This window comes from Aythya fuligula, chromosome 1 (assembly GCF_009819795.1).
Source record: "Aythya fuligula isolate bAytFul2 chromosome 1, bAytFul2.pri, whole genome shotgun sequence".
NCBI classification, from domain to species: domain Eukaryota; kingdom Metazoa; phylum Chordata; class Aves; order Anseriformes; family Anatidae; genus Aythya; species Aythya fuligula.
The window spans coordinates 176,435,521-176,463,496 of NC_045559.1; the positions used below are offsets into that span (position 1 = coordinate 176,435,521).

Here is a 27,976-nt window from a genome sequence, read left to right on the forward strand (position 1 = left end):
AGTATTTTTGTGGTAACAGTTGTGGCTTTGTCTGCTGCAATGTCCTTGCCATATTTTACATGCTCTAGGACAGTAAATGACAGCTATTATATTGCTCTGGGGGAGGAAATGTATCACAGATTCTGTGTCCCTCTCACTTTTGAGCATAGTTGCTAAGTTTTCTGTCTTTTAATGATTTTTTTTTTTTTTTAATTAAAATGAAAGGAAATTAAACTGCAACACTTTCTACAGACCATCCATTTACAATACAGTAAAATAACCAAAATGATTTTGAATGGAAGGGACATAAAATGTCCTCTTAAGTGACCAGTGTCTAAAAAGCTCTCTATTTGGATCTGTTTAATTACCTCAGATGGAAAAATGTCACCCTCTAGAGGACCAAGTTTCAGTCTGTCATTGTTGGTTGATCCGTATATTTCTATGTACGGGAGGTCATGAGGCCAATTCAGTAGAGTACCTCAACACAAAAGGTAATTTAAAATTTAAGAGCAAGTGTTTTGCCCTAGCTTTTCTGAATGTCACCACCTTTATTCCTGACAAACACATTGAAGAACGTCTGCTCTCTGTGGTATTTTTGATAGCAAGTGACCAGACAGATCGGAGTAACCAGACACCTATCTGGTGATTGAAGTGACCAGAAGATTCAATACAACAAATAAATAAATAAACATAATAATAAATAAATGCATAATAAATAAATATATCATATATAATCCATAATAAATAAATAAACATCAAGGACCAGTCTATGGTGTTATTACTAATGTGGTGCTATTGCACATATTCCTTCACTGCCACTGTAATCCTCAAGGATGGCACCATTGTAAGATAATATTTAGAGGGGCAGGTTCACATCTGCCACCTAATATAAATACAGTGACCTTAGATTTGTTCTCAGTATTCTGTACAAGATACAAGCAACAACACAAGGAGATGCAGGTGTAGCTTTCAGAAACTTTCTCATGTGCCACCTGCTCCATGGATTGCTTTCCTGTATGCATTTTCCACCTACTTAAGAAGAATTCTTTGCGGATACACATAGAAAAAGTAAATACTAAAAGCCTAAAAGCAAAAGACCCATCCCCACCCTCTAACATCAGGCTAAGCTTTGAGTAAATACAAGCACCCTGAGGAGACCAAAACAAGAACCTTGTAGCATCCATAGAACTTTCTTGTTTTACCTTCTCCAGATCACTGGCTAAAGTAGTCTTTCCGTGGCCCTCTCTAATAGCTTCACATCTTCCTCAACAGCTCATCCAATTTGCACCATCAATGCAATTTCTAAGCCCTGAACATATTAACATGCCTATCAGAGCTTACCTATTTAATGTTTAGGCCTCCATTACAGAGGGAAAGGGACAACCACCTCCATGCGGCTTTTAGTTACCAAAAACAAGTGGCTAAGATATACTGAGTGAAAATAGTGGTCTTATTTACACCAGACACACAGATATTCCATGGCTAGAAATTAGGAATTTGCATACATGCCCTATGGTAGTTGAAAGAGTCTCATTAGGTTTCATTAGTCCAACTGAAGGTAGATTACTTGGTTCCCTCTACAGTGCATGGAAAAAGAATGAGTCACATCCCCAGAGTGATTCACGCTACCTGGGACCATCATCAGTATCAGTATGCACACGACTAGTATTTTTTCCTCAGTCCAAGAAGCCTAGATGATTAGCTTACATCATCTAATATTTAGATGTTAATTATTAGACAAGACAAATTCCAACAGAGTCAACTGGAGCATCTCTACGGAGACACATCGCTGTGGGACAATTCTGTTTTCCTAGAGCATTTCATCAGAATCTTATTTGAGGAGAGGATATATCATCTTTTTAAGGTACTTTTCCTTTGCACAGAAAATCTGTGCTACTTGTTTAGATGTTTGGTGTGGTTAAGGTTAGGCAAGAAGAGTCACACAGATATTTAGCAAGCTTCTCTGCAAGTGGTCCCCTGCCTTGCTGTGCATTCCTCTACTAAAAGTCTCTTTTCCATTCTGGTGAGGGGAACTGATCAGCTAACACAACATCCAAATGCAGGCTGTGGAGGGAGGTGGTTTGCAGATAAATTACTTGGAACTCCACCACTGAAGAACTGTGTGAGTGTATCTACTAAGGAACATCATTCCCAGTTGGTGTTTATTAGGCACATCTGCAAAAGGAAGAGAATTAACAGCCATGAAACAGACCATTCACTTTCATGACCACTAAAACCCCACTGAAAAAGTGCTCCCACTTGGCTCTTGATTCAGCCTAATTGTTAGGTTAAACAAACATGTCCTGAACTCCATCCTAGAGATGACTGTCATACATGAGGGAGGAAGAGATAAAGGGAGTACGCATTTCATACTAACCATTTGGACTCAATAGCCAAAATTTCACTTTCGTTACCTCTAGCAAGTATGCTTCATTTTCTATTCAGGAGAGAAAAAGAAAAAAATCTCAACAAATGTATTTCCAATCAAACATATCATCAGAATTCTCTGCTTTTGTATTGCACATTTCTAAACTCTAATTTTAGTATACTAGCACATGTTTTCTGTTAACAGATCTTCTCTTTCTCATTTATACTTAACCTTTTATACATCATTAATTAAAGTTGTTAGCATCACAATATGTCTGCTCTTCATGCATTCCATTGCTTCTAAAAACAATGTTGCAATGCTGTTTTTCTTATCTGCTGCTCTTTTATGATTTTCTGACAGCTTTTGTGTTGTCCATTTCCCAATGTACATTATTTTCCATACTTACGTATTAAAAGCAAATATTATTATACTAAATGGTATCAGAAAATTAAAGCATCTGGGAAATACACTAATGAAAGTTCAAAACTGCCTTTGTACAAGAAAATTAGCACTCTTGATGGTCTAATAAGCATGGTTAAGAATGTCTCTGATGGCAATAACCTGAAAAGTAGTCAAAGTCCCCTGTGCCATCAGCTACTAATATAATATAACACCAAGAAAAAAAAGAAAAAAAAAAAGTAAGCATTGAGGGGAAAAAGAAGCAAACATTACAAAGCCACTCAAATGGAAAGCAAGCCATTTACAGATGTCTGGGCAAGAGGAAGGCAAAGTGAGTTTGATTCTGTTTTAAAAGTGATGACTAAACTAGCCACAGGTGTAACTGGGAGTGTATGGTTCCTATTTCAACTTCATGCTTATCAAAGTGAGTGGAGTTAGACTAAATAAAATCTGCAGCAAATAAGCAACTGAACTATTAGGTCCTACTTTTCAACATTCTTCCCCTCCCCCCCAAATAAATAAATAAAAGAAGAAAAAAAAGCTTTGAAATAATTAATATGCTTTTGAAAATGCAATAAGTATGTTCTGTAGCTGCTTTTTAGGTATAATTCTTAAGAACAGAAGGAGTCAAACCCACCAAAACATTGTGATTGCTACTATAAAAACTGAGGTGTGTTATGGTGATTGTAATGAGTTACTTTTGATGTCATACTTTGATTCCTCTGTGAATTGTGAGGTGTTCCTTTGTTGTTTTATGAGTGCTAATTGCTGCAGAGCTGTGTTAAATCATTGCTATGCTGTATGGTGGTTTTTTTTAGCAGCAGGATGGATACTTGAATAATTACAAAGGAGTAGTTCATTAAAATGGGTTTGGCTATAGCAATGAGATTTTCCAGCAATTCAGTGAGAGTGTGTGTACAGCCATGCAAACAATCTGTTGAAAAAAATTCTCTTCCTACCTAGATCAAATCTTTTGTGCATTCAGCTTCTCTCAGAGGTAGGACAGGAAATGACAACAATTGCACAGGGCTGACTTTCTTCTCCACGTACTACTGTAAGAATCCTGATATTATTCAAAAGTCCTGCTACACAATTCCTCTACTATTACAGATAACTCACCAGAACTCAAATTCTGTTCCCTGTCTGTAAAAAAGAGATCTCAAGTGTGTTAGGGGTGTAGGAACTGAAGAACAGCAGGGTCTGAACACCACTGAAGAGCAGAATAAACTTGTAATGTAAATGAGAAACTCTCTTCCATTTTGGACTTTCAAGCAATTTCTTTTTTTGCAGAAGATGGCAAAATGTTGAGTCCCATGATGGCTGAATACACTTATGCCATTAGGTCACACAACGAAGGAGTACCTGCAGCGTTGAGCTGCAACAGGATCTGCGTGCTACCTCCATAACTACCATACTCATTACACTAAAAAGGTTAGCAGCTACTGCACGCTGTGAAGAAGCATTACAGGTGCCATGAGGACAAGAGAGAAGTTCCATGGGAAACTGAACATGTAAACCAAACAAATCTCACAGCTAGGTTTAAAAAAATAAAATAAAACAATTAAAAAGAAAAAAAAAATAATTAAACAAAAAACTTATCTAGTGAGATTCTACTAATATCCATAGGGTCAGCAACAGGATTGATACTTGAGTTCTTTTGCACAGATCTCTTATCTCTTATCTCATTGCTTCAAGTAATAAGACACTGACAGCGACAGTTGTCTGTAATTCCCCAGTGCCTGGAGCAGGATGAGATTATCTGCAGAAAGCGGAGGTTTATTCAGACAGGAACCTCACGTTCCACTACAAGCTCTGTAGGATGAAATGAACACAGGCCGATGTACTAACTGTTCTCCCTTCCCCAATTTCTTTCACTTCCACTCATTGCAACCTGTGTTTTTTACTTATGTTTCCAATTTCATTCTCATTTTGAGGAACCACTCACCTTATTTCTGATCATTAGGTAGTAATTTTAAAAGTCTAGTTAAAAAAGAACTAGATTTGAAATTTTCTCTGATGCAAGTATTATTGGCAGCTGAGATGGCTCACGTGACTGGGATGCTAAAGAAATTTAGTTAAAATTTCTTTTGGGAAGAGGTGACAGTACTGAATGATGCGGCGATAGCACTACGAAGACGCTCCTACCTGGTGTGTATACCCTAATAATTCAGAAACTAATTAATAATGTGCTAAAAAACAAAAGACAAGAAGAGAGTACAGCAGAAGTGAAAAAGGAAGAGTCTTTATAAACCATATCAGAATTACTTCTTATGGCTTGTCTGTGGTAGGAGGCAGAATGCAGGAAGAAATTGTCTTGCCATGGGAGAATTCAATCTCAGAAATGTAGCGTGGAGGTCACACAACTTATTAAAGTTTCTAAAATTATGCCTTGTGATCCTTTAACACAGAAAGTATTACTGCTCTCAATACAGGGTAACTCAATTATGGGTCTCACTGCGATGGATAGAGCTGTATTAATTCCTGGCCTTGAGTCGGTGAGGGATAACTGGAGATGATAGATGGGATTTATGTCATGTAATTTTAATTATCTACCAGGGGTTTAGATCTAGTTGCCCTGGACTCCTTCTGCAGGCAACAGAGGGAAATAGGCAGTGCTAGAAGGCAAGTCATGACACCTATCTTAGAGCCTGAGGCTGTTTCATCTCATCTCATGTTAGTTATCCAGAAGTTAGATCTCTTCCCATCCAAATTCCCTTCACAGTCAATGCAAGGGGCAAGGCACCACCAGAATGTGAGTTATTACACTTCAACAGATGTATAAAAGAGGCAAGGTGAATCCCCTCTACGGTAATTGATGCTGCAAAATGGCTAAATTCCCCTGGCTGATGAAAATTGTGAGAGAAGTTGACTGGGGAAAAGCAGATAGAAAAAGGCAAATGAAAAATGAGAGGTCTATAACACAAACTAAAAAGGCGCTGAAAAAGCAAAGAGCACTCCACCAAGAAGGAGGAAATCTTGAGCTAAAAGCCTACTCTGGTTCACTGGCAAATGGAAATAGATGTTAGAACCAGTCACCCACTGCTCCCCAGCGTAACATATGGAAGAGGTCCATCAAACGCAATAAATAAATGAGAAGCTTAAAGCCCGGGAAATCAATAGAGAAAGCTAGAGTAATACAAAATAAAATATATGGCTAGCAGCAAGACAACAAAGGGCAAAAAGAAGAAAAATTGAGCACTTACTAATAATGCTGTTATTGGCTTAAGGAGCTTGGATACATCTTACCTAACTTTAGACATCAAAAGAATATAGTTATTTATTTACATCTGAACTAGTGACCCTTCATTCCCTTTACACTCAGCTGGAAGAAATAAGAATTTTGGTAGCATGATTCTTGTCATCCTAATCCAATCATGTAAAACACTTCAGATGAAACCCCCTCTTAGAAGTGCTTTTTTTTTTTTTTTTTTTTTTCCCCCTCTGTGACTATAAAGGAAGAACCAACAGATACAATTTAGAAAAAACTTGAGATATCCAAGCTCTTCTCCGCTGAAATGATTGCCTGGCTTTCCATGTATATTAATTAACCTAACACAGATGCATTAACAATTAAAGAAGTCTAAACAATGGTATGAACTCATGATTTAATAGAGATTTGATGATACTTTTTGTAGAGATGCACAAAAGGTAGGTAGTGTATTTGCACTTCACCAGAGCATGATGCTCTGATCCTTTACTAGTTGTGACAGATATGACAAAACCTGAGGGTAAAATGTTAATTGTAGATAACTTTTATCCAAGTTGACTGAGGTGGCTACTGGCCTATTGATGTAAATTTTATATGAATGTTACAATGTTAGGATTCAATAGATTAGAACTCTGTGTCAATATTAAAAAATATAAATGTGATTAAAATAGATAACTAGATGCTGGTTAGCCTGAAAGAAACTATCCACCAAAAAGCCTTTGCTAAAGTTCAATCCTTTGCCCCAAAGCTCATAGCCATAAAATAAAAACATTTTAATAGGGGTAAGCAACAGAATGCCTGTGCTGGTTCTGGGCTTATCTCACAAAAGATAGGCATTTAATTGAATCTTTTAAATTAAGGGTAGTTGCACTCCATCCTTTTGTAGTGAATGAAGCCAGACCCTGCCACAGGGCACACAAGAACTGAATCAGCTGTGGGATGCCTTTCTCTTGTCAAGTATATGGGGAGCCTCAAGCGATGACATTCATACCTCATGTTTAAGCTTTCCAGAACACTGACCTTGAGACAGAAATGCAGTTTCAGGCCAAAAGATTCAGCCCAAAAGATTAGGCAGGGTTATTTAAGAAGCCTGGAAACATGGGTTTATAATATGTTGTAAATCCGTAACTACCAGCCATAGGCAGTTTTAGTCAGCTGTAAAATTTTTTTAGGGCACCTAATCTTTTTGAAATGCATTTTTCAAGAAACAGCAGGGAGCCAATGGCCTCAAACAGAACAGTTTTATGAAGAAAGTGACCTAGGGAAAAGTTTTTAGAGGATTGCTTTTAGCATACAAAAAACATATTAATGTTTTTTAAGGAAAAAAAAAAATGAAGTGCATATTTTTCTATTGGATTTTGCATTTTAACTCAGATTAGAACAGAAGGTCATGGGGAAATTTGCCCAATTCTTCTTTTACAACCAGACCAATAATTAAGTATAAATCCAATCCTTTGTCTGTTGTTTTCAGTAGTACAAGTTACAATACTCAGCGTCTCCCTTTCATCCTATTTTTTGAGAAATAGAATAGCATTTAGGAGTATTGACAATGCTCTGTAGAAATATTAACTACTTCCACGTTAAATATTTATCTTCAAATCACAAGCACGAAAGGTGCCTTTACTGTGTAAAAATATATTTCTCCACTAGAGGGAACTATTAGACCTGATTGCTGGGGGGAAAGGCTACATTTCAAATTGATGATGCTGGTTCCACCACAGAAAAGTGTTGCCAACTTCACAGAAAACGCTGTGATTTATTACGTTGCTACACTGTAATGTGCAGATGATTGCAAATCAACAAAGCTTTTGAGTGGCATTTAGTCAATAAGCACTGAATATGTGGTGTATGATATCTAAATAAAAAGAGAGATTAAGAAGCTTGCTTCTCTTGGAAAGATTTAGAGATTTTACTGAAATACTTAAAGCCAGACCATGTTAAATGAGAAGATACTACAGAATGTAGAAGCACTCAGGTCATTTCCTAACATGGGTAACCCCTCTGTTCGGCACAGAACAGTCCTCTGCTCATTATTTTGGAAAGCCATTTTCAACTAGAAGTGTATTTAGTGACACAATAAAACTGTCTCCTCTGTTATTTCCTTCTTTCCTCCAGATTGTGGAATATGCAGTGGGAGTATCCTTCTTTGGAGGGCTAGAGAGAGTAGAGATTTTGCTTGTTGATCTTGCTTTGTCCTTTGTAGATTGTGGTTTGTGGGTTTTGTTTGTTTGCTTGCTTGTTTTCATTTTGATAGGTTGCTACACGTTGCTTCCTCTAAATGCTAGAAAAAGCAAAGCGAAAGAATTGAGCTTAATACTTTTAAGTGGGCCGTGAACTGGTTTTGCTACATCCACATTTCCGGGGAAGTGTGTTGCACTGCCTCTGAAAACCTTTCTGCCTCCTGCAAAGTAGACAATTAAAAGACAACTATTTCAGCATTGCTTGGAATTCCTCAAGTCACTGCCTCGACATGACTCAAAGCTACACGCTGCAGCTGCAAATATGATCCTTTTAATGAAGGATCAAATAATTACTTTGATAAAGATATATCTGTGAATTTTAGAAAACTGGTTAATTCTGAAAGATTTTTTTCAGCCTTACACTGATGCATGGTGCAGCCACAATTCTTCCCCCGAAGCTTCACGTATGAACCACAGCAGAAGAGCAGGCACTGCATACTGTCACAGCCTCATGCACATGGCTCTCTGAAAATGTGTCCTCTGTTTTGATGACCAAAGTAAATTCTGCACCAGAGGCAAAGCAACATAACATCAGTGACTGTCTCCAGCCCACCTTCCCTTTTCTGTTGTTTACTGAATGTAGCCTTGATGGGAACTTGATGATCTTAGCAGGTACTTTTCATATTTTCTAATACACTTCCTCTGCTTCAGCACCAGAGGTTGTTGCTGGGTCACGTGAAAGGGTTTCATGTGGGGTGTCAGCTTACAACATGGGGAAATCCTTCCCTTTAGCACCCATCCATACACATTCCTGCATCATGTGACATGATCAAAAAAAGAAGGCTGTATTATTTCCCTGTTGTGTGGAGTTTCGGTGGTATTTTCCTACTCGTTTACATTATATCATTGGAATCAATCACCAGTTTCCTCAAACTTTTGCTAAGTGGCAGGTAGGACTCACCGGTTGGTAAGTTTTCTCACACTCTTATTAACATGCTTGTTGCTGCTTGCTGTTTGTTTTGCTCTTCAGAGTGGGCAGTCACTCCTCTTCCTTCTGCCTGCAGAGCGCCAAAGCCCAAAGTTCCCGTCTTAGCCCCACACCCATCCTCGGAAATGATTGATATGGGTTTGGCGGCGTGCTTCTGCACTGGGAGCTGGGAGAGCCTTATGTAAAGAGCACAAAGTGCATTCACTGAGCTATTCCCCGAAAATCATAAATCATTCTCCTACTGTCTGTGTTTGCTCGTTAAGGGGAAAAAATGCCCTGAGATCAAGCTACTACTGTTCAACGTCACTGTACCAAGAAAAATCCGCCTCAACAGGCTTCCAGGATTTGCTGGAACTAGACACTTTTATAGAAAGCTGCATATATTTCCTTTTTCATATCTTGGATAGAATGCTAATAGTTTAGAGAAGACAGTAACTTTTATTTCCCTGTTTCTGTTGATTTTTTCCCTGATGAGTTTTCTCCTGGTGAAGTAGAATTCACTAGTAAAATGTTTGTGCCTTTCTTATTTTTATTATCTATCTGTTAAATATTACAATTCTAAATTTGGAATGCTGCACATGGGAAAATTTGTAAATGCTGTGCGATACAAAGTTCTGTTTAATCAGAAGTGTGCCAAATGCATTTCATCCTGTAAAAACTTAGCACACTAAACAACCAAATGTACATTCCAGCTGTACTCAGTGACTAAACTTCTACAAATTCGGTGAAGATAGACAACAAAGCCTCAAAGTTGAGAAATGAAATTTGCTTAGGTGTCCAGGTAGTTGAATTAATGCACAAATAGTATGTTTATGTGGGATAAGAGCCCTCAGCTGGCATTTAACTGGGATGGTGATGCAGGATGACATTAGCAGTTGGAGCTTATATCCTCTAACAAGTTATTTCAGAGATGGAACAGACTTCTTGGAAGACGGTGGCCTTCATTTACAACATTTACAAATACAACATTTGTATTTAAGAGTTCATACTCCATGTGGTTGGAAAAGCATAAGTAAAATGGATTAAGGACTGACTAACACATTCCCACAAACAATTGTCAAAGAAGCTGCAACATATAAGGGGGTATTTACACTAGGACTCTACAGACATATTTATTAGGACCAATACTAATATTTTTATTTGATACGGAATATAAGATAAACTTAGTTCCAGTATAATTGCTAATGGAAGAACGGTTGTAAATAGCATAGACATACACAGCAAAATAAAATGGTTAAATTTTATCTATATTTTGTGGCAAGAAAATTGAGAAACAGATTTGATAGCTGAGATACCTTAAAAATATTAAGGACTCCAGTAAACAAGATCATGAGCTTTCTTGGGAAGAACAGAGTCAAAAGGAGTATTAGAAAGTTTAGGCTTTGGATGATAGGAAAGTCTATGTAGGAGAAGGAAACCTTTCCTCTGCATAGAGCTAACTGGAGTATTACATACACTTCACGTGTTCACCTTTGTTAAACGATTCTAAACCAGTTAAAAAGATGTGCAAATAAGCATGGAAGTTTCAATGAGATACTGAAATTTACTGAGAACAGGTTATAAAAATAATACAACAACAAACAGGTAAAATGTAGGCCTAAGTTATTTACTAAGTTATTTATTTTGATATTAATGAAATGTCTTGGAAGTGTGTTGATACAAAGAAATTGCCTATTACCCAGAGAAATAATAATGAAAATTTTTCTTGGTCAAAAAGAAAAATAAGGTGTGAAATTTTCATTAAGTTAGAAGGTTTGGATTGTTGTCTAGAGTAGTTTTAAACTGGTAGTAAAGCACAATGTCAAACTGTGACATTATAACCATGTTAATACAATAGTAAGCATCAAAGTAATTTCTGTTAATTTACTTTGTGTAGCTGCTAAGAAATGTATCTTCATGCACTGGTTGTTCTGGTACAGAAATAATTAGAAACTGACTGTGAAAGCAGGACAATGTAATGTCACCTTAATACCAGCAGGACAATGTCACCTTAATACCCTGGGTGAGAATTTTGGATATTGTACCTTTCTGGGGGATATACATTAAGATTAAGCTCTCATTCAGATTTGACAGTCAATAACTTTGACAGGCTTGAACAATTTAATTCAGTAAGCAGACAGTGATTTATTTATTTTTTAATCATTTAGTGGAGAGAAACTACCTGCTATAAAGTACACTTACTTGACTGCATGGCTGAATAAATTCAAATTTGAAATGATACTAAACAAATAAACAAAAAGAACAGTTAATCACTGAAACTAACAAAAACGCAGTAAATTCTCAAATTCTCTAGAGCCCTTTCTGGAAGATATGCATGAATCAAATATTAGCTGTTTAGCTGTGCGTAGGGAAGACAGTTGTTATTGTTTCAGTTATGTGCAGCATAAATGACCAAAGTTCTGTTGGTGCTTTCTGGATGGACTTAGAAGCAATGAATGAATGAGTCACATCAGAACAGAAAGGTAACTAAGATTGGGGTAAATTTTCTGATGTCTCTCTTTGTCTTCGTTTAAAATAAATCAGATTTAAAAGTTCTAACCAATCAAATTATTCTTATCACATTACAGTTACTATAGCATAGGATATTGAGGGTTTTATTTCTACATTATTGTGTTAAGGAAAGTAGCCTGTTCCATAAAATCATAGAATGGCTTGGGTTGGAAGGGACCTTAAACATTACCTAGTTCCTTCCAGCCCCCCAGCCATGGGCAGGGACGACACCCACTAGATCAGGTTGGCCAAGGGCCTCATCCAGCCTGGTATTGAACACCTCGTCACTGGTCTCCACCTGGACATGTAGCCATTGGCCACCACTCTCTGGGTGCAGCCTTCAAGCCAATTCCTTACCCACTGAATGGTCCACCCTTCAAATCCTTCTCTCTCCACTCTGGAGATCAGGATGTCATGTGGGACTGTGTCAAAGGCCTTACAAAAGTCCAAGTAGATGATATTGGTTGGTATTCCCTTGTCAACTGATGCAGTCACTCCAGCATAGAAGGCCACCAGATAAGTCAGACATGACTTGTCCTTGGTCCATGCTGGCTGTCTCATATCCCCTCCTTGTCCTGCACCTACCTTAACATTGCTTCCGGGAGGAAATGTTCCATGATCTTCCCAGGCACTGAGGTGGGGCTCACAGCTCTGCAGTTCCCTGGGACTTCCTTTTGACCCTCATTTAAAATGGGAGTGATGTTTCCTTTTTTCCAGTCACCAGGAACTTCACCTGACTGCCAGGACTTATCAAATAGGATGCAAAAAGGCCAACTCCATCAGCCCATTCCTTCAAGACCCTGGGATGTATGGCATCAGGCCCCACAAACTTGTACCTGTTCAGATCCACCAGGTGGTCTCAAAGCAGCTCTTTGTTGCAGTGGGAGGGACTTCGATGCCCCAACCAAAGCTTGCCCAGACGTTCTGTGATTCAAGATGTTGGAAGCCTGAAAGGCAGTGCAGACTGATGCCAAGAGGTTGCTGAGTACCTCAGCTTTCTCCATGTCTGTTGTTACCTGTTGTCCCCTCTCACCCATCAGGGGGGACACGCTCTCCTTGTCCCTTCTTTTCTGGCCAACGTACCAAGAGAATCCTTTCCTGTCATTCTTTGCATCCCTTGCCAAGCTCAGTTCCATCCATTCTTAACCTCTTTAGTCTTAACCTCCAGTCTTAACCCCTTTAATGAGCTCATCTGCACTGGTGAGCACCAGGCCCAGTGACACTTCTCCTCCAGTTGGGTTGTCTCATACCTGGGCCAGGAAGTTATCCTCAACACACTCTGTGAGTCTCCTGGATTGCTCACAGCCTGCTGTGGGGCTTCCCCAGCTCACAGACAGGTGGTTGCAGTCCCCCGTCAAGGTGAGAGCATGCGAGCATGATGCCTCTTGTAGTTGAAGCTAGAAGGCCTCATCAACAGCTCAGGCAGCCTGTGGTAGACCCCAGCCACAAGGTGTCCTTTATTGATCCAGTCCTTCACTTTTACCCACAAGTTCTCAACCTATCTGTGGCTGCTTCTCAGAGGCATCTCTTTGCAATCAATCCATTCCCTAACACAGAAGGCTACACCCCTGCCCCTCCTTCCCTGCCAATCTCTTCTGAAAAGCTTATAGCCCTCTATTCCACTGTTCCAGTTGTGTGATTCATCCCACCGTATTTCCGTGATAGCTATCAGGTCATAGCTTTCTAATTGTGTCATCTTGACAGCGCCGTGGTTTCCAACTCCTCCTGTTTGTGCCCCATTCTGCGTGCGTTGGCGTGGAGGCACTTCAGCTGGGCTATCAGTCATATCACCTTTTCAGAGAAACCCTTGCTAATTGCTTTGGGACAGTTCCCAAGTGTTTCCCTGTTGTTTCCTAAAGTGACAATGCTCCCAGGTTCACTCCCGTCACTCAGAAGTACATCCTCTTCCCCCACCACATCTAGTTTGAAGCCCTGCTAATACACTCTGCCACCTTGCTGCCCAGAACACTCTTATCCTACCTGGTTAAGTGTGCCCCATCCAGTGTCAGCAAGCCTGGTCTGTCTGAAGAGTGTCTGAGATCACAGAACCCAAGACTCTGAGCATGGCACCAGCCACGCAGCCAATAGTTCACTTGATCCATTTGTCTCCTTCCTCTTGGGTCCTAGTTTCCAACTGGGAAGACAGAGGTGAACATGAACTTGCACTCACGATCCCTTCAACATCTTTCTGAGGGACATAAAGTCCCTTTTTGGTATTTTGGAGCCTCTTTATTCCAAGACTCATTTGACCCTACATGTAAGAATAGGAATGGGTGCTAGACTTCTGGCCTCACCAAGCCTGGTAGCCTCTTTGTAATATCACAAATGCGGGCCCCAGGTAGGCAGAAAACCTCTCCAGAGAGATTATCAGGATGGAAATAGTAATTTGGCTGATAAAGTCATGAGGGAAAACAACCATGCCAAACTAACCCGAGTCTAACAACTAAAGTTGAGAGAGAGCCTTCATGAGTCAGTATGTTGCTTCAAATCACTTTATATTAAATAAAATACACAGGTAAATATAAGTATCCATGAATATATGAGTATCCAAAGGAAATTAATATTAGCATTTCTTTTTAATGTTTGCTTTCCTACACTGACAACATATAGGCAGTTTAACAGTTTTAATAGTAAACAGTTCGCTAAAATGTTCATTTTCTATTCAGGTGTAAAGATACATTTAAATTATGTAATACAATACCTCAAATAAAAAGCTAACTACATTCACAGAACAGATAAATGTTACAGGTTACAACCAGACAGGACTATTACCGTAAGTGTAAGAACAGACAAAGTACTGTAAATTCCTCAAACGCCAAGCACATAATAAAAACAAGGCAAAGAAAAATATCCACTACTCTCTATTTTAACAAGAGCTTTTAATATGTGGTCATTTATGTTGAGAATAATCTCACCTAATATTCAGCACTTAGGTGTTAGATGGCTAGTATTAGTTCAGATCCTCTGCTCTGTCAGTTCCTCTAAAATCAATGATCTGCAATGCATTACTGTCTCTAGATGGCGAATTCCATTTTAAAAGCTGTCTGGAGCTTTTAAAAGCTCCTCATGTATTCATTCCTCTTTACTAACTACTTGGGAGACATATGTTTGCCAGTTGAAATCAGCCTGTTTGTACCCCACATCTGAATACACTTGTTGCCAAGCCTTTTATAGCAGGAAAGCCTATGTCCACCTTGTCCCCCACACAAGGACATTCTGGCAGACACAGGGCAAACGGGCTGTGATATCATCTATATGAATTTCCTGCTCAGCAAAATATAGGCCATCAGAGCTTTGATAGCCCAAGAAGGCAAATATATGCTGATACTGTTTTTTCTGTAGGAAAATAAAAGTAGATCTCAATCTTCAGAGATCTAATCAAATAGAAAGGAGCTCTTCAAATGTTGTTTGTTTGACTTTAAAGGAGTTTTAAAATAAAATTGGCACATACTTTGTAAACACCTGAAAATACTGATAACATATAATTATTGATAAGATAATATTGATAATATTTATATTCTTCTTCTGGCCTCTGGCCACAGTTACAAAAAAAAAAAAAAAATGTTATTCCAAATATTCCAAAGCATTACAGATTGAGCTCTGCTTAGTCTGGGCCACACAGTTAAAATGAGAAAAGCTTAAATAAAAAAAAAAAAATAGATAGATAGCTATTGGACTACTTCACTGTTGTAGCATTCCCAAAAGAAAAGAAAACAAACAAAAACCAGCCTAATCTGTCTGGAAAGTATTACCCACATTATTGTACCCCATTGTAGCTTCATTAGGTTATGGTTATGGTTACTCTATAACTCCACTACTCCAAGACACTTTCTTAGTTCTGCTGCTTTTTTCTCCATCTGCTGAATGTTCCAGTGCCATTGTCTTTTATTTGAATGGAGTTTGTTCAGCTGGCAATGCAAACGTTTTAGAATAGCATCATATCTCTTATTCTGTACCTGATAAAATACAATAAAATACACATCAAATGTTTTTTCAAGTAAAATTGTATTTACAGAGGTGGGTTCACCTCACCTAACTGTGTAAGTGTAGATTCTGACATTTGACTGTGTCATTTCATGATGACTTTATAGATACCAAAGAAACACAGAAACATCTAAGAAGCCACTCATCTGATTTATTGCAGTTATCTGCTTTAGGATAGTATCAGTCATCTGCTTTAGAGCAATAACAGTCATGTCTCTTTCTCCCAGAAATAAATAAATAAATAAATAGATAGATAGATAAAAAGAAAAGAAAAAAAGGCTGTTTCCCACTAAGAGCTTAGGTGATGAGTTCAGTGTGGAGACCTGGTTTGTAGATGTTTAACAAAATAAATCCCACCCAAAGATTCATAAATGAGCATCTTACAGCTGTGGCAAGACTTTGTACGTGGACCACTTCAGGTTCCAGAGTAAGAGGTGAGAAAGCATGAAATTTTCATTCTTTGACAGCTGTGCTTGTGTATAAGTTGGAATACAAATGAGGTAACCTAAACGTAGTAGCACCTTCACTGTTGCAATGCACTCAGAAAGGTATTTTTTGCTTAGTAAGGCAAAACTCTAACAATTCAGTACCATATCAATTTTGCCCTCAATGCTGCATTATTTTGAGAAGTATTGCTCCCACAGGCAACCCTGTAGAGATTTGCATTCTGAAGTGTAAAAATGTGAGATATTTATTGTAATAAAAATGTAAATATTGCCTATTCACTTAAGGAAAATTGGCTTCAATCTAATTTGAATGATATTTGAGTGGTAGTATTTAACTCTTCTTACGTCTGCTTGTTGAAACATTATGGTTTATTAATTCCACACATGACAGCATAGAGCTGCAACGGAATTACATTGCCAGTGACTTCTGTAAGTCTCATTGCTTACATTTCACATATAACTAAGTAACTTCTTCACTTTTGTTTCATTAATTACACTGCCCTGTTTTACTGGTGATGGGCTGCCTGGCTCTCCGCTATAATCCTTCACAACTTTTCTAGGGATGCAGTCAGATTCGGTCATCCAAAGGAGTGCTTGCCAGATCTGAACATTACCAAGGACTACGTCACACAGCTTTGAAACATTTATGACCAATATTATCCACGCTTCTTAGAAATGTGTCTCTAGCTTCTTTGCTGGGAATTGTCTGGAACATCCACTAAGACGAGGAGCACTCATATGCTTACTGAAAACCAGAGAAGAGGACTTTGCTCTTTTATTAGGCATCGTGTACGTGTAAGTTAATCATTAGAAAATACATTGTCTGGGCACTTGTGGAATCTCCACCACTGGAGTCCTTTAAGCATAGGATGGACAAACGCCTGTCAAGAATAATAAAGCTGCACGATGATGTGGGGAAAAGAGAGCAGTAGGAGAACAGACATTCTTTAGAGCTTTTCTTTTCTAATTAATTAATATTACAACCTATTTTCTATTATTTGTGGTTGTCTTGTAGTAGTTACTATGACTGAATCGTCATCTCTACAGAAGTAATCACCCTCATCTATTGACCTTTCCCTATCCAAACCTGGGAATTGGCTAGGCTTTTTAAGAGAGAGGTATTGGGGCTGTGATTTAGGAAAGAGAATGAGACATGGCCTACAGAATACTTAGACATTCACTGCTACCCCTGTTATAACAGGGATGCTTCCCCTGTTTAGAAACTAAGTGTACAGCATACGAATTAGCCATGTCAGAGCACAGACTTTCCTTGGAAGAAAGGAACCTTAAGGGACAAATTTCCTTGCAGAAAGATGTTTCTTCCATATTTTCTTTTTAATTTCCAAAGTTCACCTTTTAATGATTCAGAACATCTGCTTTAGAAAGGCATTCCAAATCACATTCCTGGACAATGTGTTTACCTGGGGAAATTTTTGTGGGAAACCTGAGATAACACTTAGGCAAAGTGGGAATTCAGTCCATGCAGCTTGAGTACTACCTCTCACCATTGCTTCAACAGGAATTCTGTAGGCATTGAAGTATAGGGCTGTATAGGGGCAAACTTTGACGAGTGCTTAAAATCATTGCTGAATCAAGGCTCCAAGAAACTCTACAGCAACAACAAACTTCTTAACCAGACATAATGATTTCCTTTATCTGAAGGCTCAGAAACCTGGAAGCTCACATCTTCTCTGCAAATTTATGAGGGGAGGCCAGTTACTCCTGGCCCAAGCACTGCAAGAAGCTGAAAATCCATGCAAGATGTAAAAGTACTATGACAAACTCTGAAGCCTTGAGGTGGGGTCAGTTTGTAGATTGACACCTGGCTTTTGAGGTGTGACCTACCCTACATGTCTACAATCATGTTTTGATCATTAGAGACCTATAGTATTATACATACTATAGAAGTCCAGAAAGACTAGGTTACGTGGCTCACCTGTAGGTGCCATGAGCACCTACATTTGGCCAACTGATCTCTTGACTTTATTAATTGGACTGACTACACCTCCATTGATTATAATGGGAACTGACTTGTGCAGCCACTTACACTGAGCCAACCACTTTTAGGTGTCCTGAGCCAAATCCCAACCTTGCAGCTCAGTGGATCTTCATCCACATCTCCAATACCTCCCTTTATTCACATGCTTGCACTAAGTATTCTTTCCTGGCTTGTGCTGAGGGCTGCTGGGTATTAATGTTTCTGCTTGTTCATTGTTAGTTTGTACATTAAAAGTTGGACTATTTTCTAGAGAACTCTTAATAGAAAATAATACCCTGAAACATTTGATTTTTAATCCTGCTTCCTTCTGAGGCAGAAAGATCTTATAATCCAAACAACTGAAAAAATACATTAACCTTCACTACTTAATTGGTTCTGATAACAGAACAGAACATTATTTTTAGGCTGCCTAATTTCAGCATGGATTTAGAGAACTTTATTAGGAAGCTGTTGCCTTGGTAATAAATTATTTTTTCAGACGCTGAATAGCAGAGACTAAAGTGGCTGTGCTTTGCTCTTCAGTTTAAAAATTCTCTGCCATTTCCCATAACACAAGTGATAATTCTTTTTTTCTCCGGCATTTTACAATGGCAATAGAGCTAACCCCAGTTCTGTTAATCTTTATATTATCAAGCTTTTATCATTACATTTTGTGGAATTTATTTGAATTAACAAGATAAATGATGTGAAACTTCCAAACTAAAACCCATGCAGACATGCAAAGTATTTTAGTATAGAACAAAACATAAAATAGAGTTCAATTACCTAAAGAGAGAAGCATTTAACTATTTATCAGAATTTTATCTTGTCAGCTACATATTAGCTACTCTGTTATCTTTAATTTAATGTCAACTCAAATTAGAGAGATTCATTGGAAAACCATTTTCTTGGTGCAATTGATTCTCCCATTAATGTGGTATCAGGAACCATGAGACAAGTCATGAACAATCAAGTCAGTAGTGAGATTTAAAATATTTCAAAAGTATTACAGAAATAACAAAACAGACATCTTACTTTCCTACCATTCAGTGACACCTTTCATTTCAGAACTTCATTCCAGAAGTTAAAAGCTGAACTCCTTCTTGGGAGACTTTACAAAAAATGTCCGTAGCTTTATTTTATCTCACAATAACAATTAAAATCTCAACGTTAGAAAGACTAGCAATACCAAGAACTTAAGAAAGCACGGTTACTATGTGTACTTGAATAATGTATGGCCAGCAACCCTGTATAAAGTACTCCAAATTTGATCTGCACTATCCACCTTTTATCAGAGAACTGCAATTATATTTTATTGAAATGACTCACCTCGATTTCTTTTCTAAGCTTAGCATGCATTTTTTTTTCTTCTTCCAGCAAATCTGTTTTTTTATTGATGAACTCTTTCACCGATGTGATCTCCTTTTTTAAAAGTGTAATTTCTTCCTGCAGGTTTAAAACAGAGAAATCCCCTTGTTTAAAAGGTTGCAAAATACATCTTATTACAACTGCCACCTTTTAACAGACTCACTTCATTAATAAAGGTGAGATAAATATCTTTATTACACAATTGCACATTAAAATAATCGTTAGGAATTAAATTAATAATTTAAGAATCATAATTAAAATTGATTATTAAAATACTTAATAATATGGTTTTATGTACTTTAAAAGATACTCTCTTGCTCTAAAATATACAAACAACTGTAACAACACAGAAATCTGAATTCATTTGTGTGCTTATATTTTTGTTTTAAATTTAATTTACTGCAAAATCAGTGAATATTTCCTGTAATATTTGAGATAGTTTTCTTTCTCACAGGCAAATACAATGTTTATAGTCTTCATGTATTGAGATTTTAAAAGTCGCCTGTTTTCATCACTATACTTGAATAAAGTAACACCACGTTTTCAATAACACAAGTTGCATCATGGTGGCAATTTGTGACTTCATTTCAAATTCATATGTGCTTGCTCACAGATTGGCAAAATTTTGTGGTGGGGACTTCCAACATTTTAGCATGTAATAAGTCTTGCAATTAGGCTCTAATAAGAACAGCCATGTTAGACTGAAACACCAAAACAAATGAATGCTTTCTGCCTCCTCCTTCTTATAATTTTCTTATCAAATCTACCTCCTGTAGGCAAACAGCTCAAATGTAGTTCATTATCTGACAACAAAGTTAAACGAGAACTATGCTCTTAGATAAAAAGTATAAAAACATGGCTATATTCCATTGCCGAAAAGTGAACACTGAAAAGTGTACATGTAACTTTATCCAACAACCCACATAATCCCACAAATCACTTGGCAATGATAAACTTTAATTTATAACCCTGTAATTATTTTCTTAGCTGAGTTCATTCAATCTCATAGAATGAAGACTTTAAAATAATATGCAAGTAACTGGGGCTGATGATTTTTTTACTGCAGACTGATGTCTTAATTTCTTCAATTAATTTATCCTTTTAAATGATTCTCTATTCCCCTAGTCAATCCATCGTGGATGTAAACTTATTAGACAAAATAATCATACTAAACTATGCCAAAATTAAATCAATCAAAATGAAATCAGTCAAAGAGGAAATATAGTACCTGCACTTGTTTTATAAGAGAGCCTTCTGGATTCTGGAGATCATGCATTAACTCCTCTTTCTTTGTCTTCAGCTCTGTGACGATGGCTTTCTTGTTAGCAAGCTCAATCATAACTGGCATTTTACTTTCCATCTCCCAAAAGAGATTTTTATGAGCCTTTATTTTTTCCCGATATTCAGTATTTCTTGCAAATATCATCTCATACTCTTCCTGTATTGTTTCTGCATCAAACCTCAGCTTCATATTTTCAAAATATAGGGCTCTGACTTGGGCCTCCAGGTTTTCGCAGTGATATTTTGTCACTTCTATGGCATCGTCTTGCAGATGTATTTCCCTTTCTGTTGTTTTTGTTTCTAACAGAATAGAATTCATTTCTTTTTCTAGTTCCTGAAACTTAGCCTGTAAAATATTTCAGCATTCACTTAAGAGCATTTTTATTTGAGAGGATACCAGGTATCAAGTTAAGCATTGTAATTTATATTTCTTTAACAGAAACTTATCCTCACTTTCTTAATGGGGTTTGAATTAAAGATATTATTTCCTAAAATCATCACCTTAGAGGCATAATGGACAAATATCTTGGACTTCTCGCCTTAGACTGAGCCTAAAATATGAAATGAAGTATTCAAATTACTTTGATTTCCCCATATTTACAAGATACATAGTACTTGATGGACCAAACCCAATCTTAAAGTTTGTTTAACAGAATCTCTTTTTAAAAATCAGACTAAAACAACATGGTACCAAACCCACAGTTCCAGGAAGCAGTACTTCATGCCGTCATAAGACGGGAGGGTTGAATTGCTGCCTCAGAAATGTTTGTCTCTCTGTTGACTACAGAGGTAGCCTAGATGACTAATATGGGTTTAACATCTGATTTGTAGGTGATGCAAGTTTGCTGTGGTGAATCCCACCCTAAGTAACATCCAACTATTGTGTATTAAGTGAGAGAATGTGCACTGTGACTTATGCTGCCTATTATATTTTCTCTAATGGAAGCATTATGTGTGCCATGAAGTATCCTATTCAATGCTTTGAACAGAATAAGGCATTATCAACTGTTAAGAACAAAATGTTTCTGCATAACTTTTAATTTGGAAATCCTGGGTTACAGTTTTAGCAGGATCAGTATCACTGCCACAATTTACTGGAGAAAAGACTTTCAATTTTAGAAATTACGTTTTACATATCTACTGTGACACATACACATGGGAATAGACTGGAAGATGAGCAAGCAGTTCCACATTCAGTTCCCAACTATTTTATTTAGTTGTTCTTCTAACAATAATGTTTGTATAGAATTTCCTAATGTTTGTGTAAGAAAAAGAAAGATGTTGGAGAGGAAGATATGAATACATGAATTATCTAGGACTCTAAAGTTCTGTGGGTTTTTGAAAACTGAAACTCTTGTTTTAGTTGCTTGATCACAAGTTAATTGTTACAACATCATCATATTATGTCACAGTAATATTATTAGGTATATATATTACAGTATATTATTAGAAGAAATCTTCTTGCAAGGTGTGGCCAGTTATTAGACCTTCCTAACCAATAAAAGTCTCCACTGCTCCTTCAGAGAAGTTATCTTTGTGCAAAATTTCAAATATCAGTTATTTCAGTTATCGGTTGTTTCAGTTGTAGAGCTATTTGCAGATGTTATAATAAGATTTCCTTTTGCATTCTCTCATGCTCAAAATCATCTTAACACTATTGTGGTTTTCCTCATACTTAAATATATGTCTCTTGACAGACATTTGGTCTCAGAGTTTAAATGACAATTGAAGGCTTAACAAATTCTGTGAGAGATTGTAACAGAAGTGATTATTTAGTCTTCAGGAATACTACACAAATCTAATGTTTAACAAAATAATTAAAAAATAAAAATAATTAAAATAAAAATGGTATTTAACGACTCTTTAGGACATTCACTAAACATGCAGAGAAAAAATACTCTGCACAAAGAAAAAAAAAAGTAGTCTTTACACTAAGAAAAAATGATAGTTTTGGAAAACCTGACAAAAAGGATGCTTTCTTTTTTTTTTTTTTTTTCCATTAATTTCTTAGCTAATCAGCATGAAAAATACAAAAAGCTCTAACTTTATATTGATTATTTAATGTTTTGGCTGTTTCAGATTTTTTTCTCAAAATAATAATAAATAAAAACTTCTGCTAAAACACTCTAATGAAGTCTTAGCTAAGGAGTAACCTTCCAAATAATGATGCACATGCAGTTTCAGCAAGGCTTAAATGACACACAGAGGAATAGAATAGCTGCCTTACGCTTACTTAAATGCAAACAGTCAGAAAAAAAAATGTACAATCACCTTATCTTGTTCCCAGGAATACTTCCTGAAATAATTAATAAATTAAATTAATTAAACTCTTCTAAAGAAAGCTTATTACCTGTAATTGGAAAAGAACTGCTTTGTTTTTTTCTATCTCTGATGACTGTAAATGCTGCTGCTCTGCAACTTGTTTTACCACTTCAGTTAGTGACTGATAATTCTGCTTGGCCATTTTACACAAGAGCTGACCTACAAAGACATGAAAGAGAAGCGAATTGTGTTATCAACATTTTATTTAATTGCTAACTGTTAATGTAAAAGTACAATAGTACGAGTACAAATAGTAAGGACATCCTGATACTAAATTTTGTTTAGCTACATATACATAATCCTATACGCTCAGTTTGGTTTTGTTCATTTTTTATTACCAAGAGGTAAAGAGGTTGCCAATGGGTACATGCTCAGAGACAATGACTGAGAATTAGAACTCTCACTTCAGAGTTTTATACCATAAAATACTACAGTGTTCTTCTGGCTTCTGCAATGAACAGATCCTTACTTTTTTAATCACATAAACACGGAATCACAGAATGGGTGAGGTTGGAAGGGACCTCCAGAGATCATCTAGTCCAACCCCCTGCTTGAGTAGGGTCACATAGTGCATGTTAATGTAGTCATCTTAAATGCAATTTAGAGCACTTCTTCATACTTAGCCTGAATATTTATATTATTGCAGTTACCATACTGCAGCTGCGTATTAAATATACCATATTTCAGCTGTGTATTAACTATTAAACTATCCTTAATTTATGACAGAAAGCAAACGGAGAAAGCTGTCGCACTGGAAGCCACAAACCAGTTTCACAAAGAAATCCCCAATGACTAGGTAACATTTAGTACTATCCTGGTATCACTTCAGATAGCATAAATTAATGAAGATAATCTGTATTGTAATAGAAAGTGAAACTAAACTGTGTTGAAACCATGCAAATGTGACTTGACACAAAGTGCACCTTCGGTATGTTAGGTGGCACACAGATGAACTGCAAGTTGGAAGGCTTGGCCAGGAAACCGCCTTTATCATTTCGAATTTAGGGCTGTCGATACTGTCGTGCGGCCATTCCTCATTTATCTCCTCTACCATGCTCCCCCAGCACCTTCAGCACGGAGAAACCCTTCCTCTTGCAGCACAGAACCCCAAACACCCAAAAATCGCAGAGAGGTGAGCAGAGCCAGGCGGCCACCCCACACGCTCCCGCCCCCTCAGGGCGGCTGTAATGGCCGCCCCCATGCCTTCCCGCCCAAACCGCCGGGCATGGGGCGGTGGGGAAGGAGGCGGTGTGAAGGGGGGCGGCCATTGCCGGGGAGCAAAGAGCGCTGAGGGGACGGGGGGAGGGCGGCTGTGCCTGGCAGGAGACGGAGCTGAAGCTGAGGGAACGACGCAGCCCTGTCAGAAATGGAGTTGAGGCTGCGCCGTGGGGCTCAGAGGGGAAGGGTGGGCTGGCTTGCCCTGCGGTTGGGGCACGTTTATGTAGCTCTTCGGCGCTTTTATGTACCCAGAGTTAGCGAGCGGCGTTGTATTAAACTGTGTTTTCTGTCATAATTTGTTAGTATTCAGTGTGCACTGCAGAGGACCTGAGCTTTTCTGAGTGCCGTTGAGTTCCAAGAAAAAAAAAAAACTAAAATGTTGGAAAAGACCTCCACGATTATCTGGTCCAACCATCCCCCTACCACCAGTGTCACCCATTAAACCATGTCCCTAAGCACCACGTCCAACCTTTCCCTGAACACCCCCAGGGACGGTGACTCCACCACCTCCCTGGGCAACCCGTCCCAGTGCCTGACTGCTCTTCCTGAGCAGAAATGTCTCCTCATTTCCAACCTGAACCTCTCCTGGCACAACTTGAGGCCATTCCCTCTAGTCCTGATGCGCAGTTGTGGACCCATCTTGCCTACACAGATATTCCTCACAATTCCAGGCTAAATAATTTTAGCATTAAATTACACTATCTTTATAATTTAACAGCTCAACTCTGCATATGGTGCATTTACTTCATCCCTTTTATGAGATGGCAGAAGCTCAGTATAATACACCAGCTGGAGAAGTAATCCCAATTTGTCATTTTCAGTATTGTTTTGTATCCTGACAATTTTCAGACCTTTTCTTTATCCTTCTATAGCACTCTGTACTGAAAATAATCCCTGTAAGTCTTTTTTTTTTTTTTTTTTTTTTTTTTTCTCTTTAGTCTGATTAAAGGAAAGAAAAATGCTTTGTTGGTCTCTCTTTGCCGAGCCCCTGCTGTTAATTTTTAATGCCATGCCCTAGTTCAGCCACATTTGACAGTGGGCTGAAAGCCTCAAAGATAACTGCTTTCTGCAAATCTCATGAAAATTAGAAATGTACTTCATGTAAACTTCCTCTGCTGGGCAGAGGAAGGACAAGATAGCCACATCAGTTCCCTTTGGGACTGAATGAGAGAAGAGTTCAGTTCTCATCCCTTTGCCCAGTGTATGCTGGAAGAAAAAACAAGAAGGGAAATGGCAGGGGACTCCAGAGGTATGTCCTGGGCCTGGCAGAAATGTAGGTGTATTTCAGTTTGAAGGGAAAAGAGGGATTGGAGTCACAGAAAAGCAATTTGTAGGAAATCCAACTTTACAAATTCCTCAGTTCGTAGAAAAATTATTATACTTATCATTTCTATGACAATGATTTTAACACAGCTGAGAAAATGTATTTACTGTTATATGATTCTTGGACAAACCCTGATACAAATGCCTTGTTCCCCTACTTGCCTTCTGACTGTTGAATTGCCCTGTCAAAACACTGGCTTTTTTCACCAAGCGCTGCAAAATTTCTCGCTGCTCCAAAGAGAAGTTTCCTTCCCCATTTCAGGCAGTGAAGACTGGCATCTCTTAACCCCTATCGGAGCCCTTCTGAATGTGCTTTTTCGTGCCTGACTGCTAAATCCTTCACTGGAACATGCCAGCACGCGTGTCTTGCCTTACAGATCTCTCAGAAAAGGAAACTTCTGGTCTGCACAGGTGTTCCCTTAACTTCTCTGTCTTCTTGTTCTGCTTTGGCGTGCCATATGTCTCTGAATCTGCGATTGTGCAAAATGAATGCACTGGCACGCGTGATGACAGCAGTAAGCTACATGGCAGGGTTAATGCTGCTTCCGGGTTTACTCCTTAATCACGGTGATGCCTTCAGTACAGTTTGTTATTTCCTGGGGGTAGTGACAGCAACAAAGCAGGGTCTCATCATGAAGAAGAAATACAGGTTCCCACTCCAATCTTACCTAGAATCGGAATTTCCATCTTGTACAAGTCAGCTGCAAGACTGACTGTGCGAAGTGAGATAGATATATAAAGCTGGCAATGTGTGTTTGTAACAGATGATATCTTGCAAGAAGTTAAAAGAGTTGACTGCCTGTTGTAAGTAATTTCTGTGTTTGAAACTCTTGACTTATAAAAGCTGTGTGTACTTCAATTTTTTAATTTTAAGTGCTGATTTCTCTTTCTTCCACCTTTCCTAAGTACCCTTAAGTTAAGAGAGGCGGAATGTTTTGTTTTAATCCAAGTTAAGAGGCTTTTAAATTGTTTGTTTGTTTGTTTTGCTTTGTTGTTGAAATTTTATTGCAAGTGTGCTCGTATGCCTGTTGATTTGGACTGCTTTAATGTTTTCTCTGGGCATCTCTCTCTGGCATGATGTTAAATATTTCTTTCCTTTTCTGTTTCCCAGAACAATGTCAGTTCTCTGAGTTTCTGTAAGATAAGAAGATCTATAGGACTCACAGATGCAGGAAATTGCCAGCAATCTCGTCTAGACCAAAAGAGAATTTTCAGAACTGGACATCTGGGTTTTCTGAAAGATACTTTTTAGATGTCTTTCTGGGCTGTCTTTTCTCTACCACCTGGTTTGACGTCCTTCATAGTTTCTTTTCTATGTTCACTTTGCATTTCTCCTTTTCACTCTTGATCCCCTCCTTACCTTTCCTCGCTTCTCATCATCTGTTATTTTCTTTGATTTTATTTTCTTGAAGCCTGTGCTAGAGAATCTTAGTACTCTCCAAATTTTTGTGCAGTTTCAGGGAGTGAGTGGAATGGCTGACAGGTGGCCTTGGCTTCAAGTTTGTGCAAGTATTTGTCTTACACTGTGTACTGGAACGCACAACTCCTTTATAAGAGCACTTAATGCTCTCTGATGCAGTTATGTGCAGCATGAATTTCCATTTAACACGGAACCTAGAGCGTGTTGCTTAAAACCTGAATAACCATGCATGCATTTCTAATAAGTCAAAGCGTTGCTTTGCTTGGCAAGCCCATATTTTGAGACGGGTTTTGTTTGGGGGACTTAGAAAGCAGTCATGAATTTCTATTACGAGTCTAAGCAAATTTACTTCTGACACCAGTGACCTCAGTTGAACACTGTGATGCAAAACTGGAAGGATACGAGGGTGACTCAGCCCCATTGTTCCCTGTGTGTACATCTCAATAATTGCTTCTGTGGATTTTTTGCAATGCATAGACAGCTTATTAGCAATGCAGGCAGCTACCTCTCCCTCAGCAAACACTTTCCTTCCACCCTTTATTTGGTGGTATTTTCATGGGGAAGTGTGAGGACAACAATGAACTCCACTTACTTTCTTCTGGTGACGTATCTGAAGTGGAGCAATAATCTGTTTTTCCACTACACCCCTCTGTTGTACTACCTTTGCTGAGGCTTTTAGCTATAGTTAGGCTGGGACTTGTCATATTCTTACTGACCTCCCACAGAGTCAGGGTAAGGAAAGAAATTTCTGGATTTCCCAAGTCATGATGTTTGATATGAGTCTGTTTCAACACTGTTTCCCTTGCAAGATGTCTTCTCTAAAATCTGTTATCAGTTGTGTGCAAATAACACCCTGAGCAAAATCGAGAGTCATAAATTCCTTGGCAGATGCTTTTATCTGCTGTCCCATTTTGATGCTTTCCGTTCACCTGTTTTGATAGTGGCTAATTAATCTTTGTAAGTGTTCAAGTCGCAGAAAGGAAAACATCATTTTCAGTCAGGATTGTTTTTCTTCCAGTCTGGA

The 27,976-nt window shown here is 38.1% G+C and overlaps 1 protein-coding gene across 1 annotated transcript; it reads right to left on the reverse strand.

The window, feature by feature from the left end:
- Positions 1 to 15,415: 15,415 nt before the first annotated feature.
- CCDC122 (coiled-coil domain containing 122) lies at positions 15,416 to 26,219 on the reverse strand. Its single transcript, XM_032205331.1, has 5 exons — positions 26,201 to 26,219; positions 23,020 to 23,150; positions 20,617 to 21,015; positions 19,350 to 19,466; positions 15,416 to 15,568 (listed from the first exon to the last, which is right to left on the reverse strand). Exons 1-5 carry the CDS (start codon positions 26,217 to 26,219, stop codon positions 15,416 to 15,418), a joined length of 819 nt encoding a protein of 272 aa, XP_032061222.1.
- Positions 26,220 to 27,976: the final 1,757 nt, after the last annotated feature.